We start from the raw sequence: 18,001 nt of genomic DNA on the forward strand, positions 1-18,001 counted from the left end.
ACTCGCCAGCGTGTCCAGCCAAGTTAAAATTTTGGAAACTATATTTTGCACTTTTACTGCAAGCTACTTTTTAATCTATCATAACTCGTAAGCTAATTAGTTTACTTGCATGAAATTTTGCAAATTTGGTAAAACCCTAATTAAATAAATATACTTTCTTCGAAAATAAAAAAGCTTGTCAAACATTTTTGAGCACACTTATTTGGGTGTTATAACTTTTTTTTTCTGAGTATTTTGGACTAAAATGATATCAAAAGAATCCTATAGAGGGGTTTTCAAAAAATAACTTTTGCTACAAATTTCTTTAATTTAATGAATTTAAATTAGTTTTTCAATGATTCGAAGCCGACCGGACCGGAACAGGGGGTAACTATTTATCTGATCAAAACAAAATAATGGAATTGAATTCGAATCCGAATGGAATTCGAATCCCAATCATCCTGTTTAGTATACTCGTACACAGTAAAGTCGATTACTTCCTAAAAGCAGCACTTTCACATCGTCCATATTATATTAGTTAATTATTGTGACAGCTTACTATCTTTCCTTTCTTACTACGACTATCAGTAAACTGATATGCAACAAAATATCAACCGGTTCAAATAAAATTTGATTTGACACCGGTATGGCTCTTGTACGTAATACGAGGAATCATAAAAAGATTGTTGGGTGTTAATTATCAACAGTCGCGTTTTAGACCGGGAAGAGAGCGCGTGTATTATCATGTACGCTTTAATCACACTAGTAGTGCTTATCATAACTGGATTGATCGTAAAATCTATTACGAAACCAAAGAGCTTCCCGCCAGGTATTATATTTAATATGTTTATACATATAATTTAATATACGACAGCTCTGATGTAACGGTTGATTGACTAGATGTATTTTTATTTTTGTACTATCGAGGCCGTTTAGTTTAGTAGAGTGCCAAGTAATGGCAAAGAAAGTACTATTCGTTGCTTATTCGTTTGTTTTATTTTTAAATCTTTCATATCCATGATATATGATATAGTATTACAAAGTATCCAAGAGGAAGGAAATTAGTTTGAGTATAGTAGGTATTTACCTAGCTCTCTACTATGCTTTGAGGAGTATCGTTCATTTAAAAATTAATAAGTGGTTTTTATTGTTACATATTTTAAAATGTAATTTTTAGTTTTGACTATTTACAGTAAAGCTCTACGTCTAAATTGGGCATGAACGAATTTATAAACTACGACTTCGACGATAATGTTAACAAAAAAAAACCCAAAATAATTTAGTTCACAAAAAAAATACCAATATCATACTAACAATCAATAGTGTTACATTATAATGAGGTAATAATCGCCGACAGACGTTGCACAATACAATGCAATATAATAAATTTATTAGAAGACTTTTCCTTATTTGATTTGGTACCTACTTATTTTACAAGTGAAACATGAGTCAATGTTAGACTTAAAAATTATAAATTTACAAAATATATTCTGTGTCTATGACATAAAAAATGTGTAAGTGTAAAATAAAAAAAAATGTAATAAGTTTATTTAATAGAAAAAATGTTAATAAATTCTCCAAAAAAAAAGCTATGATAATAATAGAAGTGATTCCGTTCAAAGTTAATGACACTAAGCTTGTATGTGACATAGTGTCGAAGCTTCTACTACATCAGCCCACATAATTTTTGATGAGCCGTTCAGGAAACTTTTTATTAAAATTAATTAAAAAATATAGCCAAGTGGTTGGCTACATATATTATTTTTTAATTTCCTTTACTTGGAAGTAGTTAAAATATTATTTTCTACATTTTAGTTTTTTTTTAATTTGTGCGAATAGATATAGTTTTAAAATTGGTTTTTATATATTTTTTAAATTATTTCTCTTATCTTATCTTATCTTTTTAAAGTTGATATTTTTTGTTTTAAGAAAAACATTTTATGTATAGAAATTAAAATCATCAACTCCACTGCTGCCCGTATTCCTTAATATTATACTCAAAAAGGTATTAATATATACAACTACTTACAATTTTATAAGGATTGAATTTCAGTGAAAATTTTCAGTGCCTTGAGGTTAATAAAATAACTTTTCTCTCACAAATTTTCATATTTATAATTATTCTTTAAAATTTCGTTATTCTGTTCTTATTTATTATTTTAGTGAGTGATAGGCTACTGCTAGTGGTATGACCGCGGGCAGCGGCAGTTCTTACGACATTAACTTCCTTCCTTCAATTCCTTCCTTCAATTAATGTACAGATCCAAATAAATATTCAAATACACGGACGGTCCTAATATATAAACGGATATGTCATAATATAAGGTTTACGGCAGAACTATCATCATCATTTATCTTGCTGTAATTTTTTTTCGCCTCACGCTGTAGTCCGCAAACAGCAGGGGAACCTAGAGTTAAGACACTCCGCTCCCCAATAAAAATAAAATTATAATATTTAATAATTATAAATGTATTGATATTTCGGTTAATACGTAGGGTATATCAATGACAAATAATTAACCACAAATTAAAAAAAACATTCAAGAAAAACAGCCAAATTCACAACAATTCTAAGGCGTGTTATTATTCATAATTTAATACGAAGTAAAAGCATAAAAACAAAACAAGGTCCACTATTTAAAAATTTGTATTAAATAGAAACTTTAGTTTTAATGCGACTTATGAAGCACCTGTCCTTGACAAAGACTAGCTCCGACCTCCCTGGCCGTGACCTAATAACGTGTACTCATAAACTTTTTAATAAACACACGTATTTACGTTGTGCCAATCGAATTTTAATCCCGATTTAATAATTTTACATTATAAAATAATAGATTTCTTTTAAGATTCACACTGTATCTCGGGCAGATCACGGTAGGCTGTTCCCATTAAGACACTTCCGTTCTCTACTTTCCGTTCAATTCTCGAGGCATTGTATATAGTGTGACGGAGCTTAATTTCGCGCTTTGCCTAGTTAACAGAGTGACGTTAATGAAAATATTAAATACTAGCGGACGCGCGCAGCTTCGCCCGCTTATTTGCACTTTTAGGGGTGAATCCTAATAAACCATGAAACACGTGTTCAATGAAATAATTTTAAGAGTTTAAATTTCAAATCTTATAAAAATCGGTGGCGATTTTAAAATTTTTCCATACAAACTTTCAACCCCTATTTCATCCCCTTAAGAGTCGAATATTGCAAATTCCCGTCTTAGCGAGCACCTACGTCCTATAAATAACTCCTATGCAAAATTTCAGATTCCTAGCACATGTAGTTTCTGAGATTTCGTGATGAGTGAGTGACCTTTCGATTTTTCTGTCGCGTGTGCCTCCTCAATTACTATAACAAAAGATCAAAAATAAAAAAGTAGCAAAAATTACACCGCTCTATTCTCTAGTCTCACTATTATGTTTAATTTGAATTGATTAATTAATTCTACATGTTCCAATGTGGTTTACTAAGTGCCCTTGCATCCACAAATTTAATATCACAGGATATTTTAATATCAATTTATATTGAAAACTTATAAATTATACACAGCCTACATACAATTATAAGAATTGATTGAAATAAAAATTTATGTTTGTTTATGATAATGATTAGTTTTAAATAATTAAAATTAGATATCTATTTAAATGAGACTTACGTATAGGTGATACAATTGAATTTGAATGAGAGTATATATATTATATAAAAAATATTGTCAATTACAATAATTGAGCTTATTTTTGACAAATATACACAAAATAAAAATTTTATCATGTGAAATACTTGGATTTATTTTTAGGCATGCAACAGTTATTCGTAAGGTCCAAAATCTTGTAGTACGGTTATACTTAGGTTAGATTAAACCATGGCGCAGAACAACCATCAGTTCACTGCTCGTCAAAATAAATACTTTCAGTTCGAAATTATCAAATAAAATATAATTAATTATGTGAAAATATCATGAAAAATAACTAAAATTAATTATTTTCATGATATACGTTGTACTAGCAAGTTCCTGCATAAAACTCAGGAATATCTATCTATCTTATTATTCCCCTTGAGGCGTGCTAAAACAATAAAAATAATCGTTATAAAATTAATAAAACGTTGATTGAATAATGATTTACGCATAATAAAAAAAACCTTAACATTTTAAGAAATATAAAAAAAAAATATTTATACTAATATTTTACAGGTCCAACATGGTATCCCATATTTGGATGCAGCACAATAGTTCAGAAAATGGCTAAACAATATGGATCTCAATGGAAAGGTCTTTCAAAATTGGCGGAGGAATATTCGACAAAAGTTCTCGGTATAAAACTTGGTGTTGAACCAATTGTTGTAGTATACGGCGAGAACAATATTAGAAGAGTTTTTATGGAGAAAGAGTTTGAAGGACGCCCGAACAGCTTCTTTTTAAGATTACGATGTCTTGGGAAAAGGATGGGTAAATTTTTTACCATATATATAATTACTTGATATATACTTTTATTTTATAAGTTAAATATATTTTATTATATAAGTTGTTATAAAAAATCCATTTAAATATATAAAATACACTCTTTCGAGGGCGGGACAAGGGTCCAAGGGACATCGGTGGCTAGGGCTCCAGAGAGAGGAACCTCCTCACAATATGCACCGTCTCAAGTAAAACTGCCTTCTGCACTCGGTTTTTGATCCAACAGTTAAGCGATAGCATCTTAAGATGTTGGTAGAGGCTTTTCGCTATTACTTGATATTATTATTGTTACCAAATTATATTTTTTTACCTAATATCTATCTATCAAACTATTAGTAATAGTCTTTTAGTTTTAGTTATTGTTAGATACTAATACACTTTATCTTAAGAAGGATAATAATCGAACATTTTAAATCTGTAGATGCTGTAAATTTGTGATATATTTATCTTATCTATATCTATCTTATACACTATATTTTCTAAGGGATTACTTTTGCGGATGGTGCTTTATGGAGGGAACACAGACAGTTTACAGTAAAACATTTAAAAAACGTGGGTTTTGGAAAAACAGCTATGGAGACAGAAATTCAGAAGGAGCTCCAAAATATTCTAAAATATATAAGTGCAAATAATTTTAAGCCGATTAACACTAAGACGATCGTTGCTATGTCTGTTATGAACATTCTATGGCAGTTTACAGCAGGTATATATACAAATATAACTATAATTAAAATTTAATGTAAATATTATATTTTAAAGAGGCCAGTTCCACGCAGTGGCACAAGTGTGTGACTGTAGGCGCGACAGGTTGTGGGTTCGATTCCTACTCAAGGATATGAAATATTTACTGAAATTTATATTATCATTTCTCTTTTTGGTGCCAAGTCCGTCGTTGAGTTACGCAACTCAATACACAATGCCTCGAAAAGGAATATCTTAACGCTAGGTTTCTTTTACCTGCCTTGCTATATGCGGGATACAAGCTGATAGTATTAACATTATATTTTACATTTATAATTTATATTGAAGTTCACATAGTTGGAATAAACATAACTAACTCTATTTAAATGAGAGAACAAAGTTCGAAACGGTCAGCTGTCCGTACTCGACTGCAACGTATTCGATGCACAAAGAGTATAATATACTGGAGGTAACGCCCATTATTTACTAATTAGCTTGTCTCTGGATTCCATACACCAAGTTTATTAACAAATAAGTTTGTTACAAACGTATGTTGAATAGATGCGGTGGTCAAAACACGTGCTTAGAGGGTGTCAAAGCTGTCTGAGCGTGGTGCTGTACACAATAAAGGATTTAACATTGTTTGACTTCAACTTCTGTATATTACGCTATCATTGTTTCGTCTGTCCAATATTTTTTGTATTATATATACCTAATTGTTTTAGGGTTCCGTATTTTTTAAGGAAAAAAGGAACCCTTATAAGATTTTGTTGTCTCTCCGTCCATCAGTCCGTCTCTCTGTCTGTCTGTCAAAAGCCTTTATCTCAGGAATGCTCGGAGATATCGAATGCAAATTCAATCTATATATCTACGGTCCATTGACTTCCTGAAAAAATCGTATTTTTACATTTACTTAAAAAAAGATGTGGCGTATTTCGACACTATATAGAGAATCTAAACTAATAGGTTATTTACGGTTGACCTAGCATTATGAAACTTGGCAGCTAGCATCTACAGGTAGTAATAGTTCAGGAAAAAATCTATAAACTTTATATTTGTGGTTAAAAAAGGGGCAAAATTTAGTATTAAAGCCACTAGGTTAAGTGAGATATCACAAGAAAGGGCTGGCTGGCTAAGCTAAGCTTGAATTTTAGAAAAAGCTCGAGACCTCTAATTTTTGTATAGAAGCCTCGGGGAACAAGTCCAACTCGCGCTTGTCCGGTTTTTTAATTTATTTACTTTTATACTTTTTAGAAAACGTATAAATTTTTTTTGGACGTAGCGAGATTTGAACCAGGGCTTGTTGGAAACCGTCAAAGTCCACTAAACCATAAGTTTTATTAAGCTACGTCGAAATTCATATACGTTTGTTATAACTTATTTATGTTGTTAGCATTTCTGTAGGGAGATTTTGAGAAAACATTTTATGCTCAAATAAACGCAAGCATTTTATTACGTAAATATGGCCCCAATTAACCTATACTTTCGTTACAGTAATTTATGCAGTTCTAATGAACATAAATTACATGTGGGAAGAATATGAACTCCATCCCGTCACGAATTCAGGGTAACGTTTTAAATATTAATCCGTTTTAGCGTTCATGCGATGATTATTTAATGCATTAATAAGAGTACTTGCTTTTGGTCTGTTTGTTTTTCATTTAAATTCCGCCATTTACTAAAGCTTAATTTTATTGTAATATATAAAAAATATTATATTTTCTTACAAGTTTATTTGAACTACTTGAGAAGTAAATTATAAGTTCAGTAATGGTTACTCATTGTTTTAATTAAGGATATTTATTAAGAATATCCTTAGAATATAATGCAAAAAACGTTAGTTGATAATACATTGCATTGCATAGATACAGACTACAGACATCTTAGATGCACTAAGGCGCGATCATCTATCTAATAGAAAATTCTCAAAGTCTCTTTTGGCTAAGTTATATAAGTAAATCAATTCCTTTCTAAAATCATGTTTCTTCCTGAACGAATGGGAGAAAGCCATCCGTCGAGCCTTTATAACCTACACTATAAACTACACTTAGATTTTTTTTCTAAACCGTTATTTTTAAACTTCTATGTATGTCACTTATTAACTGTATAAATTCCTAAGATTACAATGTATTTAAAAATGTAAACGTATTTTTAAACCGTCGTGGTGCAGCGGCGCAAGGGTGTGAATGTAAAATCATGGTTGTGGGTTCGAGGACTCGAGGAAGTGAAATATTTATTTACGTTTATATTTCCATTTCCTCGCTCTGGTGTCGAGATAAAGCGCGGCGTTGAGTTCTGCCGCAGAGTAAATATAGTAGTATCGTTACAATTGCGACTTCTCGCATCGAAATTAAAACTCGGAAGAAAAAATACTTGCCATTGACTCTTTTATTACTGTCTCGAACATACTCGTAGGTTACACTTGTACAATTTTAATGTACACTTGCAGCACTTACATGACGCAGGTTTTTACGACTCCCTCAGCGCTCTATTTCTAACAGTATCTTTTTTCTAACTTTAGGGCACATCGCCTTTCTTTCGTCTTTTTTTTGCTTTTACCTTCACGATTCTTCGTAAAGTGGAGAAAGTAGAGAGAATTTGCTGTTAAGATATTCCGTTATTTATTTTTCATTCATAAAATATTGTATACATCTATTTTTTTTAACTTCACTCTGAGTCCCGCACATAGCAGGGTAAGCAGAAGAAACCTGAGGACCTAGTGTTGAGACACCAAATTCTTTTAAATTTTTTAGGATATCTACCATGCTCCTTTCAAATGAAAGTATATAATATATTTCAAGCATATTTGAAGTCGGTTACACAATAAATATTTTTTTGCTTCACCCTTCCCTAGAAGTTAGGTGGGGAGCTGCTAGAGCTAAACGCTGTAGTCTTTGTATACCCGTTTTGCGTCATCGACTGTCATCATCCTCATCATACATGCTCTTCAGGGGGTCTTCGTGCTTTTTACATGGTGTCCTTACCCTCTCTCTCTTTGAGAGAGGTTGATGACAGTGGACCAGGCGAAAGAGGTATATAGAGACTCCTCTCTGACTACCCCGAAATTTATACTGTATGCATATGTATGTAATTGGAAATAGCTTAGGAGCAAGTGTTATTTGTAAATAAAAACAACGACCTAATTTTTGAAATGGACAGAAAATGAGAAATATATTACTTAGAAAGCAAGTGCTTTTACAAAGGGGTCCCTTTATTTTTTTATTGCTGCCTCAGTCTATTTCAGTAGCAAAGAGCTCCGTTTTAATAAAACGTTTTAAGCTCATACATGAATACAAATAAAAGTTCTCTATATCAGAATGCTGTATCATACATTTTGAGTTCGTAAATAACGTTTGAAAACATTTATCTATCTTTATGGATGGACTAAAATTTTGCCAGACCCAAGTTTTCTAACGCAATGTGAAGTTCAAATATTAAAACCACTGCTTGGAAATTAATATTTGGCTTATATTTTATTTATTATTGTACGTAATAAATATTTACGAATAGGATATAAAAAATTGCAACTTTTGTGAGACAAATGAGAGTCATCTCTTATCTCCGGAACTGCTGGATGACGGATGGATGACTGACGGTAGTTTAGGGGAAGAAACATGTGATATGGATCTAAGGTCCGTATTTTAAATCGCTCTTTAGGCTGAGATTAATCTTGAGACGCTGTTCATTTATAGATATGTAATTTATACAAAAACGGCATCTCGAGATCGATCTCAGACTTGAGAGCGGTGTATAAATACAAGCCTAATAGATCTACACACACTGACAAATATGGAAATCTCGTGTTAGAAATGTTATTCAGCGTGATGGATATAATTGTACCCAATAATCTATATCGTATATGTGTATATACATAATTAGCTTCACGCTGTATCCCGCACACAGCAGGCTAGGCACATGGAACCTAGTGTTAAGACACTCCGTTTCCTACTTTCCGCCGAATTCTGGAGGCATTGTGTGTTTAGTAACGGGCTTCAGCGCGAGCTTTGCTTCGGCACCAGAGCCAAGAAATGGAAATATAAATTCAAATAAATATTTTATTTCCTCCACTGTAGATCGAAACCACAACCAGTGGCGTTTACAGTCATCCTCTGCTCATGCTCATGCTCATGTGCCTCTGCGCCACCACTGGCCTCCATGTAAATACATACCTATTAATAATTATTCTGACCCCAATATTCAATGAAAACGGGCGATAAGTGGAAATATTATAGAAAAGCTCATAAAGTGCATGTGCTCAAATAAACTTGCAAGTAGCAACTAGTCTTCCAATTATTCTTGTTCACAATTATTTCGCCAGGTGAAAGAATAAAAGAAGATCGCTTGAATTTTTTATTGGATTTATTAAGTACTAGAACAAAAGCGTTTTCAATGGCCGGAGGATGGCTTAATCAATGGCCGTGGATTCGATTTCTTTTGCCAGATACAAGTGGATACACGTTAATAAAGAAGATGAATCAACAAATATCTGATATTATTGACGTAAGTTTGTCATATATTTCACAAGCAATAAGAAACTGTCTCTTTAGTGTTAGCCAAACCATATTTTTGTTATTCTTTTATATTTTTTTCATAAATTTCAGTTTGAATTATTGTCTCAAAATAAATTCTTTTTTAATTTAAACTGAAATTCTTAGCAGTTTTTTTTACAATCCTTTTGTAGAAATTAGAAATTAAGACACTTTACTCTATACACTTTATTCATGCAACTAATTCTTTTTCCTTTAACAAAAATGCTTTGTCCATATTTTTTAAGTACTACAAAAAGACTTTTCAACTACAAATGCACAGAAATTATTTCTTTATAGCTTTTTTACAGCTTATATTTTTTATTATTTATTATTATAAGCGGTTATATATCATTATTCTTCAAAATTTAAACCTACTTTCAGCGTTTCACAGAAATTAAAGAGGTTTCTTTTGCATGCTCTTTCTGATGAACTTTCAAAACTTTATTACATAAACGTGTAACTGGAACAGGTTTAGTATATTTTTTTTCACCTTCACGCTGTATCCCGCAAGTAGCAGGGTAGGCAGAGGTAACCTAATGTTAAATCATTCCGTTCTCTACATTCTGTTAAATTTTCGGGGCATTGCGTGTTGAATGGCAGAATTCAACGCCGTTTTTGCCTTGGTACCAGAGCGAAGTAATGAAAATATTGATTGTTATTAACTCATTCCCGCATGTAGGAAACGAATCCACAACCGTCACGTTAATTACAAATTGTTTGTTATTATTTTAGGAGGCAATAATAAAGCACAAGTACAACGTAATAGAAGGCAAAGACTTTATATACATGTTTTTGCAAGAGATGAACGAAAATAAGGAAACATTCACAGGTATGTCTTCTTCTTATTTTTGTACAAATCAGCAGGATCGGAATAGGGAACCTAGTGTATTATTGTCTGACACTCCCTTGCTAATTTCCACCGAATTCTGGAGACATTGTGAGTTGAGTAGTGGGACTCAACGTCGCGCTTTGCCTCGACACCAGTGCGGAATGTAAAGTATAATAATTTAAGTGATACATTTGAAGTTTCATGCTACAACGAGGAATATTATAATGATATATTATTATGAAATAGTCCACAGAAAATCAATATAAAACGATGATAAAGTAATTAATAGGTGTATATTACATTCCTATATGAGTAACTTTATATGCTCAGAAACTTGGCTTATTAATTTCTTATGTTACACGCGACAAGTTGTGAGTTTGGTTCTTACTCGAGGTAATTAAATATTTAATGTTTTCATTTCTTCGTTCTGGTAACGAGTTAGCGCGCCGTTGAGTTTCGTGGAAAGTTCCAGTGGAAAGCGGATAATGGTATGTCCTAATGGAAACGAGTGAGTTAATAGTAGGATACCTGGGGAAGGATCCCTCTTCTGACTCCGTTATGTGTGGGATACAGGCAGCATGAAGCTAAAAGAAATACAAAAAAAAACTGAAAACATATATGAGCTCGTCGGCAATAGGTTGACGTTTCTAATTTTGTTATATCGTTTTATACATTGACTTGGATTCTTGATAGAATTCCATTACATTTTTTTTAAGAACGAGACATGTTTATTGTAATTAATCGATCTCACAACCGTTGCGTTTACAGATGCACGCCTGTGTCCTTGTGACGACCTTCTAAGAATATGATAACTGCATATTAAACGAAAAGTAAATAGAAATTTAATATGCGCGTACGTCGCAAAGCCAAAAAGATTCTATTTTTTGTTACTTTTTGTAAAAATAACAAAACCTAACCTGTACCTAAAATCCGCTAAATCTTTAATTATGGTGGCGTTATTCTATAAATACTATTAATATTAATAAGAGGAATTTTTTTAGAGGAACAATTAAGAGTTATATGCCTCGATATTTTAATTGCTGGATCACAAACGACCAGTAATGTATTGGAATTTGCTATTTTAATGGTTTTACGAAACAAAATAATCCAGGAAAAAATCTACGACGAAATAATTAATACTATAGGGGAATCAACACCATCGTGGGTCGATAGCAACAGGTAAGTTTTATTTTTATTAATAAATAAAAAAAAATATAGTTTTGCCATTTTGTTAGTTTTTGTTTTATTTTTATTTTCAACCGCATAAAATTCGTGCAAAATATGTTATTACCTCGATAATTATCATCGAAATGTTAGCAAAATCTTTTTAATACTGTAATGTAGGTTTCTATGTAGCCAGCCAGAGGAAAATGTGGCACAGTGGCATAAGCGTGTGACAGCGACAGGTCGTGGGGTCGATTACCACTCAAGGAAATAAGATATTTAATATTTTCATTTCTTCGCTTTAGTGACGAGGTAAAACGCGGCGTTGAGTTCCGCCCCTCAGCACGCAATGGCACCAAAATTCGGCGGAAAGTGGGCAGCGGAATCTCTTAACACTAGGTTCCCTCTGTCTACTCTGCTACTTGCGGGATAGCCTGAAGCAGAAAATAAATTTAGATAACCAAACACTTTAGATATAAGTGATAATTAAAAGACAACAAATAATATATATGATAATTTACATATATTTCTCATCAGACTCACATACACAATGGCTTTCCTTCATGAGGTACAAAGGTATTTTACTATAACTCCGTTAGCGGGTCCAAGGAGGGCGTTAGATGATGTTATAATCGACGGATATTTGATACCCAAAGATTCAACAGTATTAATATCTATTGGAGATATTCATCAGGATAACAAGATATGGGATAGACCTGATGAATTCATGCCAGAGAGATTTATAGATGAAACGGGAAACATTAAAAATACCGAACACTTGTATCCATTTGGTATTGGTAAGTGTTCCTTCCGTTTAATTTATTTAACTAGTTTGAAAGTGTTTTATTAAAACAAATTGATATTTTGTATATAGACTTCGCTTTAAATAAGGAAATTCCGTTTTACAGTGATTTATTATGTTAATTACAATTAATTTTTTTTTTTGAATCTGCTTAAGCGATATTTGTACTCTAATAGTGCATTGTGTCTATTAACAGCAAATGTTATAACGCTAACAATTATTATTAAAGCGCGTATTTTTTGCTAAGCGAAATTTCTTTGTGAGAATATAAAAAGTTACCCTTTTACCATTTCCATATTAACTACTATTATTTACTATTCAATTTAAACCTTATTAAGACAAATAAAATAATTAGAAAATTATAATGATTAATATTTCACCACTTACTCCACTCACTACTCAACACGCAGTGCCCCCAGAATTAGGCGGAGTGTCTTAACACTAAGCTCCCTCTGCCTAACCCGCTACCTGCGGGATACAGCGTGAAGCTGAAAAAAAATACACAAATATTTGTTACACAATATTTTGTATGTCTGAAATTAAGTACAATTATTTCAATAGTCATTTCATATAACGGTCTTATATCAATTGGTTAAAGGAACCATTGCGTAAGTAATAAACCATTTGACATTCATTTATGTAGAATGAGATCACAATAATTAATAATATATATATATATATTATGTTGTTATTGCTAAAATGTTTTTAGTATATTGAGGAATACGCTTAACATAATATCTCTGCTTTCCTTCCAAAATAGCTTGTTGAATACCAGTTTACTTTTTTTGTAGATTCCGTTATATTGTCCTATTTTTTTTTTGATGCTGTATAAGCTTTTTATAGTTATGAATTTAATATTGTCTTTCTTGATAGATTTAATATATATATTTTCAGTTTTACGTTGTATCCCACTCATAGCAGGGTAGACAGAAGGAACCTAGCCTAGTGTTAAAATACTCCGTTCCCATTAAGACATTTTCATTTACATTTGCACGCATGTGTCCCTACGGCACGACCGGCCTCAATATAAATACTGTATAACATAAAATTCAAATATTATTATACTAGCGGGCGCGCGCAGCTTCGCTTGAATATTTTGGGGGTGAATTCTAATAAACCATAAAACATGTGTTCAATGAAATGTTTTTAAGAGTCTAAATTTCTAACTTTATTTTTCCATACAAACTTTCAACCCCTTATTTGCACCCTTAGGGGGTGAATTCTAGAAAACCATGAAACATATGTTCAATTAAATATTTTTAAGAGTCTAAATATCAAATTTTATAAAAATCGGTGGCGATTTAAGAATTTTCCCATACAAACTTTCAACCCCTTATTTGCACCCTTAGGGGATGAATTCTAGAAAACCATGAAACATGTGTTTAATTATATACGTTTAAGAGTCTGAATTTCAAATTTTATAAAAATTGGTGACGATTTAAAAAAAACCTATACAAACTTTCAACCCCTTATTTGCACCCTTAGGGGAAGAATTCTAGAAAACAATGAAACACGTGTTCAATTAAATACTTTTAAAAATCTAAATTTTAAATTTTATAAAAATCGGTGCCGATTTAAATTTTTTTCCATACAAACTTTGAACCCCTATTTCACCCCTTTAGGGTTAAAATTTTTCAAAATCCCTTCTTAGTGGATGTCCAGATTACAAAAGTAAACTTTTGTCCAAATTTGACGTTTCTACCATCAGCGGTTACGGCTGTGCGTGCGTCTTACCTCAGTCAGTGAGGACAAGTCCTTTTATATATATAGATTATTGTATTGTATATTATATTATTGTAATGATATGGCGCCCAAAAAACTCCAGTCCTATGTGACATGAGCAATGCATGACAATAAAAAAAAATAAACTTTATTATAACGTTAGTGGCATTTTGAGCTCAAAGGAAATGTACACCACTCGCTCTCGTTGCGTAGGAAGCTGAAATTCGATTAATTTGTTAGTAGTTGAATTATTCAAATGTCTAACTGGTTCTCTTGTCGCTACTAAATGCACAGTATATTATAATTATAAAGGACTAGCTAAAAAGAACGCTTCTACTATAAGGGCAGAGAAGGTATTCTGAAGGTTACCTGTAAGAGATCACTAATTCAGATAAGGTCGCCTTTGCGTACAACTCCTATGCGTTAAATTCACTTTTAGTTTGCTTCTTCTTCTACTTCTTCTTCTTCATTATGTTCTGGTTTTTTCCTCGTAAAATGGTTTATTTAACAAATATATTGCAGAAAAATCATGAGAAATAAAAAAACCTAAAAAAATATTATTATTATTCAATCATTTTCAAAACATTACACGAACTCATTGTGCCAAGGCCGTAAATGCGTATTAAGCTTTAATTCACTTCGTAATTACTAACGTATAATTAATTTCATCCAATAATATTTACAAAGGTGCGAATCCATATATTTACTCGTGTAAAGTACCAGTAATTAGCTTATGGTATCTTATTAATTGACTCTTAATGACCTTCGTTAATTAATAAGGATGAAGCGAAATCATTTCTACAAGTTTTCATTTAAAATACAAATTAATGTTTCATAGTAGTGTGTAAGATATTCGAAATAGTCATATTTCTTAGTAAATTTATTAAATCCATAAACTTACTTAAATAATAATTGGTTAATTGAACTTTTGATTGTTTAAAACTCTACAATGACATTGCTTAGCACGTGAGATTCCACAATGGTTTTTTTTACAGGTAGAAGACGGTGTCCTGGAGATTCTTTAGCAAAATCCTTTATATTCATCACCTTCGTTGGAATTTTGCAAAAGTATAGGATAGAATGCAGCAACGGCATTCTGCCGTCGGACGTTCCCAGTATTGGCCTTATATCCAGCGCGAAACCCTTCACTGCCGATTTTATAGCAAGATCATAGCTGAAAAATAAATTTGTACAATTTATACAATATTTATATAAAAATTATACTATAAGTTTATTTTCTTATAATAATATGATAATTTGTATGATATACCTATTTACTAACCTACCTTATATAATACATCTTTTTTTGATAATTACTTTTTTGTAATTGAATACATGCCTCGGAAATACCTCTATTTAAAGAAAGATCTCTGTTAAAGCATAATTCATAAGAAGTATAAAGTAAAATATTATAACTTTTTTAGGTAAATTTAATAAATGTACTCAACTTAAAGTAAATTATATCGCATCGTATTTGATTTACCTAATATATATATTTTAGGTGAGGGCAAAAGTATTTTCGTATTGTTCATACAAAGGAAAATATTTCATTACTAGCGGTCCCCGTGCGGCTATGCTCGCTTGAAATTTACGAATGTTTATTTAAGTATATTTAAGGAAAAACAGAGTCTCAACGTCGTGCTTTTTCGCGAATGGCCAAAGAAATTAAAATATTATTTAATAATTTCCAAGAAATAGAATACAATATTATATATAATATTTGAAGTCAGACTCTACTCATTGTGCTGCGTTGGATTTGAAGAAAATTTATAGAAATAATAATAATAGTAAAATTATACCATAATTTACGTGGGAATGTTTCTCACTTAAGAGCTTGCCTACATCCATTTTCATCAATATTTAAAAACATGTATTATATATAAGTATTCTATCTATGAGCTTCTCTTATTTTATTTTACAAGTTTCAGTTCCTTCGAGGAAATTTAATCTAGCCAACGTCGTGGAAATGCAAAGTAAGTTGCACCTCTTACAGAAATGCAATAAACAGTTCTACAAATGTGAAAACCTAATACTGTTATAAAATGATATATGAAACTACATTTGAAGCCAATCTTGGAGTAAGGGCACAAGTGTGTAACTGTACATGCAATGTGGGTTCGATTCCTACTTGGGTTAATATAATATTAAATGTTAAATAAAATTTCCGGCGTTTAGTTTTGCCACTCAACACGCGTGTTGTTACGCAATGCCTTGCGTAATGTCTCCAGAATTTGGCGAAAAGTGGGGAGTGAAGTGCCTTAACACTGGGCTCCCACCTTGCTACTTGCTACAAGCGAGAAGCTGAAAAAAAGTATATTTTGAAACACTTTAGTCCGACGTAATATATTATAAATTTTTTTATAAATGTTCCTTAAAATTAATAATTATTTGTTAATTGAAAGAGTTTCTGGAAATGAAAAGATTGTTTGCTTTAAGCAAAATATTTATCTTCTCTATACACATTCTCCTTTTATGTTTAACTAGATGGGGTAACTGTCCTTTTTGTACAAATAAACATTCCCAAAGTAGAATTCGAATCCGTCTCATAATATTCATTTGGGAGCGTATCAACTGTTCAACGTTAGAGCTATAAATCTTATTTCAATATTTACTATATATTTCAAAATGTTTATCACAAGGTCATCTATTCTATATAAATTATAATCCTGGATATTGAGCTTGAACTTCAGCAGACCTTGAGCTGACCCCGACTCTGGATAAGCTTCACATACGTATTGCATGATCAAAAACAATACAAAATGACGTTATTGAAATTGCAACGTTATATTAAAAAGAATATGTTACTGAATAATATTTTATAAAATATATTACGTGGAAGTTAACATGAAATTGAAAATTTGTGTCGAAGCAAAGCACGGCGTTGAGTTCTGCCACTCAACACGCAATGCCTCCAGTATTCGACAGAAAGTGTGGAACGGAGTGACTTAACACTAGGTTCGCTTTGAAAAAAAAAAATATTTTAAAGAAATAAATGAGTAAAATATAGTACAGACACTGAATAACGTCTTGCCAAAACACCTAAACGTCCCACTATACTTATTAATTTCATTAAAAACAATAATATAATAATAAGCAATAGGAATTTGAAATTTTCATGTTAATTTCTGTATATTCAAAATAAACGATTCATCCCATCGAGAAAATTCTTGTAATTTTATTTCTAGCTAGAGACACATTGCAACCTTTCGAGATGTCAGATTTCTGGTCCAATTTCCCGTACTATAGCTGTATTCTCTTTCACGTCAATAGATAACCAACGCGTAAACAACCTTTTTCTGATCATATTTCTATCATTTTTTTATTTGACAGTTTTAAAATAAACAAACAAAAATCTTACAAGTCTTCTTTATGGTATAAATTAAAGTCAGAAGATGTTGTCAAAATATGACGTTAAACATCATCTTTGGACTAACATACAAAAAAAATATTTCAAAATAAAAGCAAACTATGAAAAATGTAATAATAAGCCAATTATACCTGTTGTTTTCGTTTTTATTTAAAGGTGATAATAAATAGTTTTTGGGACCGTTTGTTTTAACCCAAAAAAATCTTTTGTGGCAAATATATTGTATTTTAAATGCAGCATTTAAACTTTTGAATTGAAAGGAATTATTGGTGAGACAAATTACCTCTTAAATAATTAATGGATTAGTTTTTGATTAAGTTATATTGCATTCAAATAAATATATAAGTTATATTTCGTGCCAACTCTTCATCTCAATACATAATTCAATCACTTTTGTATATAAGCATAGTGCCAAACTGTAAACGCGACGACTGTGGTTTCGATTCTCAATCGAATATGAATAAAATATTATTGGCG

The 18,001-nt window shown here is 31.5% G+C and overlaps 1 protein-coding gene across 1 annotated transcript; it reads left to right on the top strand.

Moving 5' to 3' along the window:
• Positions 1 to 695: 695 nt before the first annotated feature.
• LOC146527240 (putative cytochrome P450 305a1) lies at positions 696 to 15,470 on the top strand. Its single transcript, XM_085206297.1, has 8 exons — positions 696 to 808; positions 4,164 to 4,418; positions 4,915 to 5,133; positions 9,430 to 9,611; positions 10,373 to 10,469; positions 11,471 to 11,648; positions 12,171 to 12,430; positions 15,153 to 15,470. The coding sequence occupies exons 1-8, from the start codon at positions 724 to 726 to the stop codon at positions 15,329 to 15,331; spliced, it is 1,455 nt and encodes a 484-aa protein (XP_085062423.1). The 5' UTR covers positions 696 to 723; the 3' UTR covers positions 15,332 to 15,470.
• The last annotated feature ends 2,531 nt before the right edge of the window (positions 15,471 to 18,001 follow it).

Source organism: Heliconius melpomene, chromosome 21, assembly GCF_056956725.1.
Source record: "Heliconius melpomene rosina isolate 202511_hmr_F chromosome 21, ASM5695672v1, whole genome shotgun sequence".
Taxonomy (NCBI): Eukaryota; Metazoa; Arthropoda; class Insecta; order Lepidoptera; family Nymphalidae; genus Heliconius; species Heliconius melpomene.

Coding starts and splice junctions, on each gene's coding strand:
- LOC146527240 (XM_085206297.1), top strand. CDS start 724: ATGTACGCTTTAATCACACTAGTAGTGCTTATCATAACTGGATTGATC. Junction 4,419..4,914: donor ATGTCTTGGGAAAAGGATGG/GTAAATTTTTTA, acceptor ATATTTTCTAAG/GGATTACTTTTGCGGATGGT. Junction 5,134..9,429: donor TCTATGGCAGTTTACAGCAG/GTATATATACAA, acceptor TTATTTCGCCAG/GTGAAAGAATAAAAGAAGAT.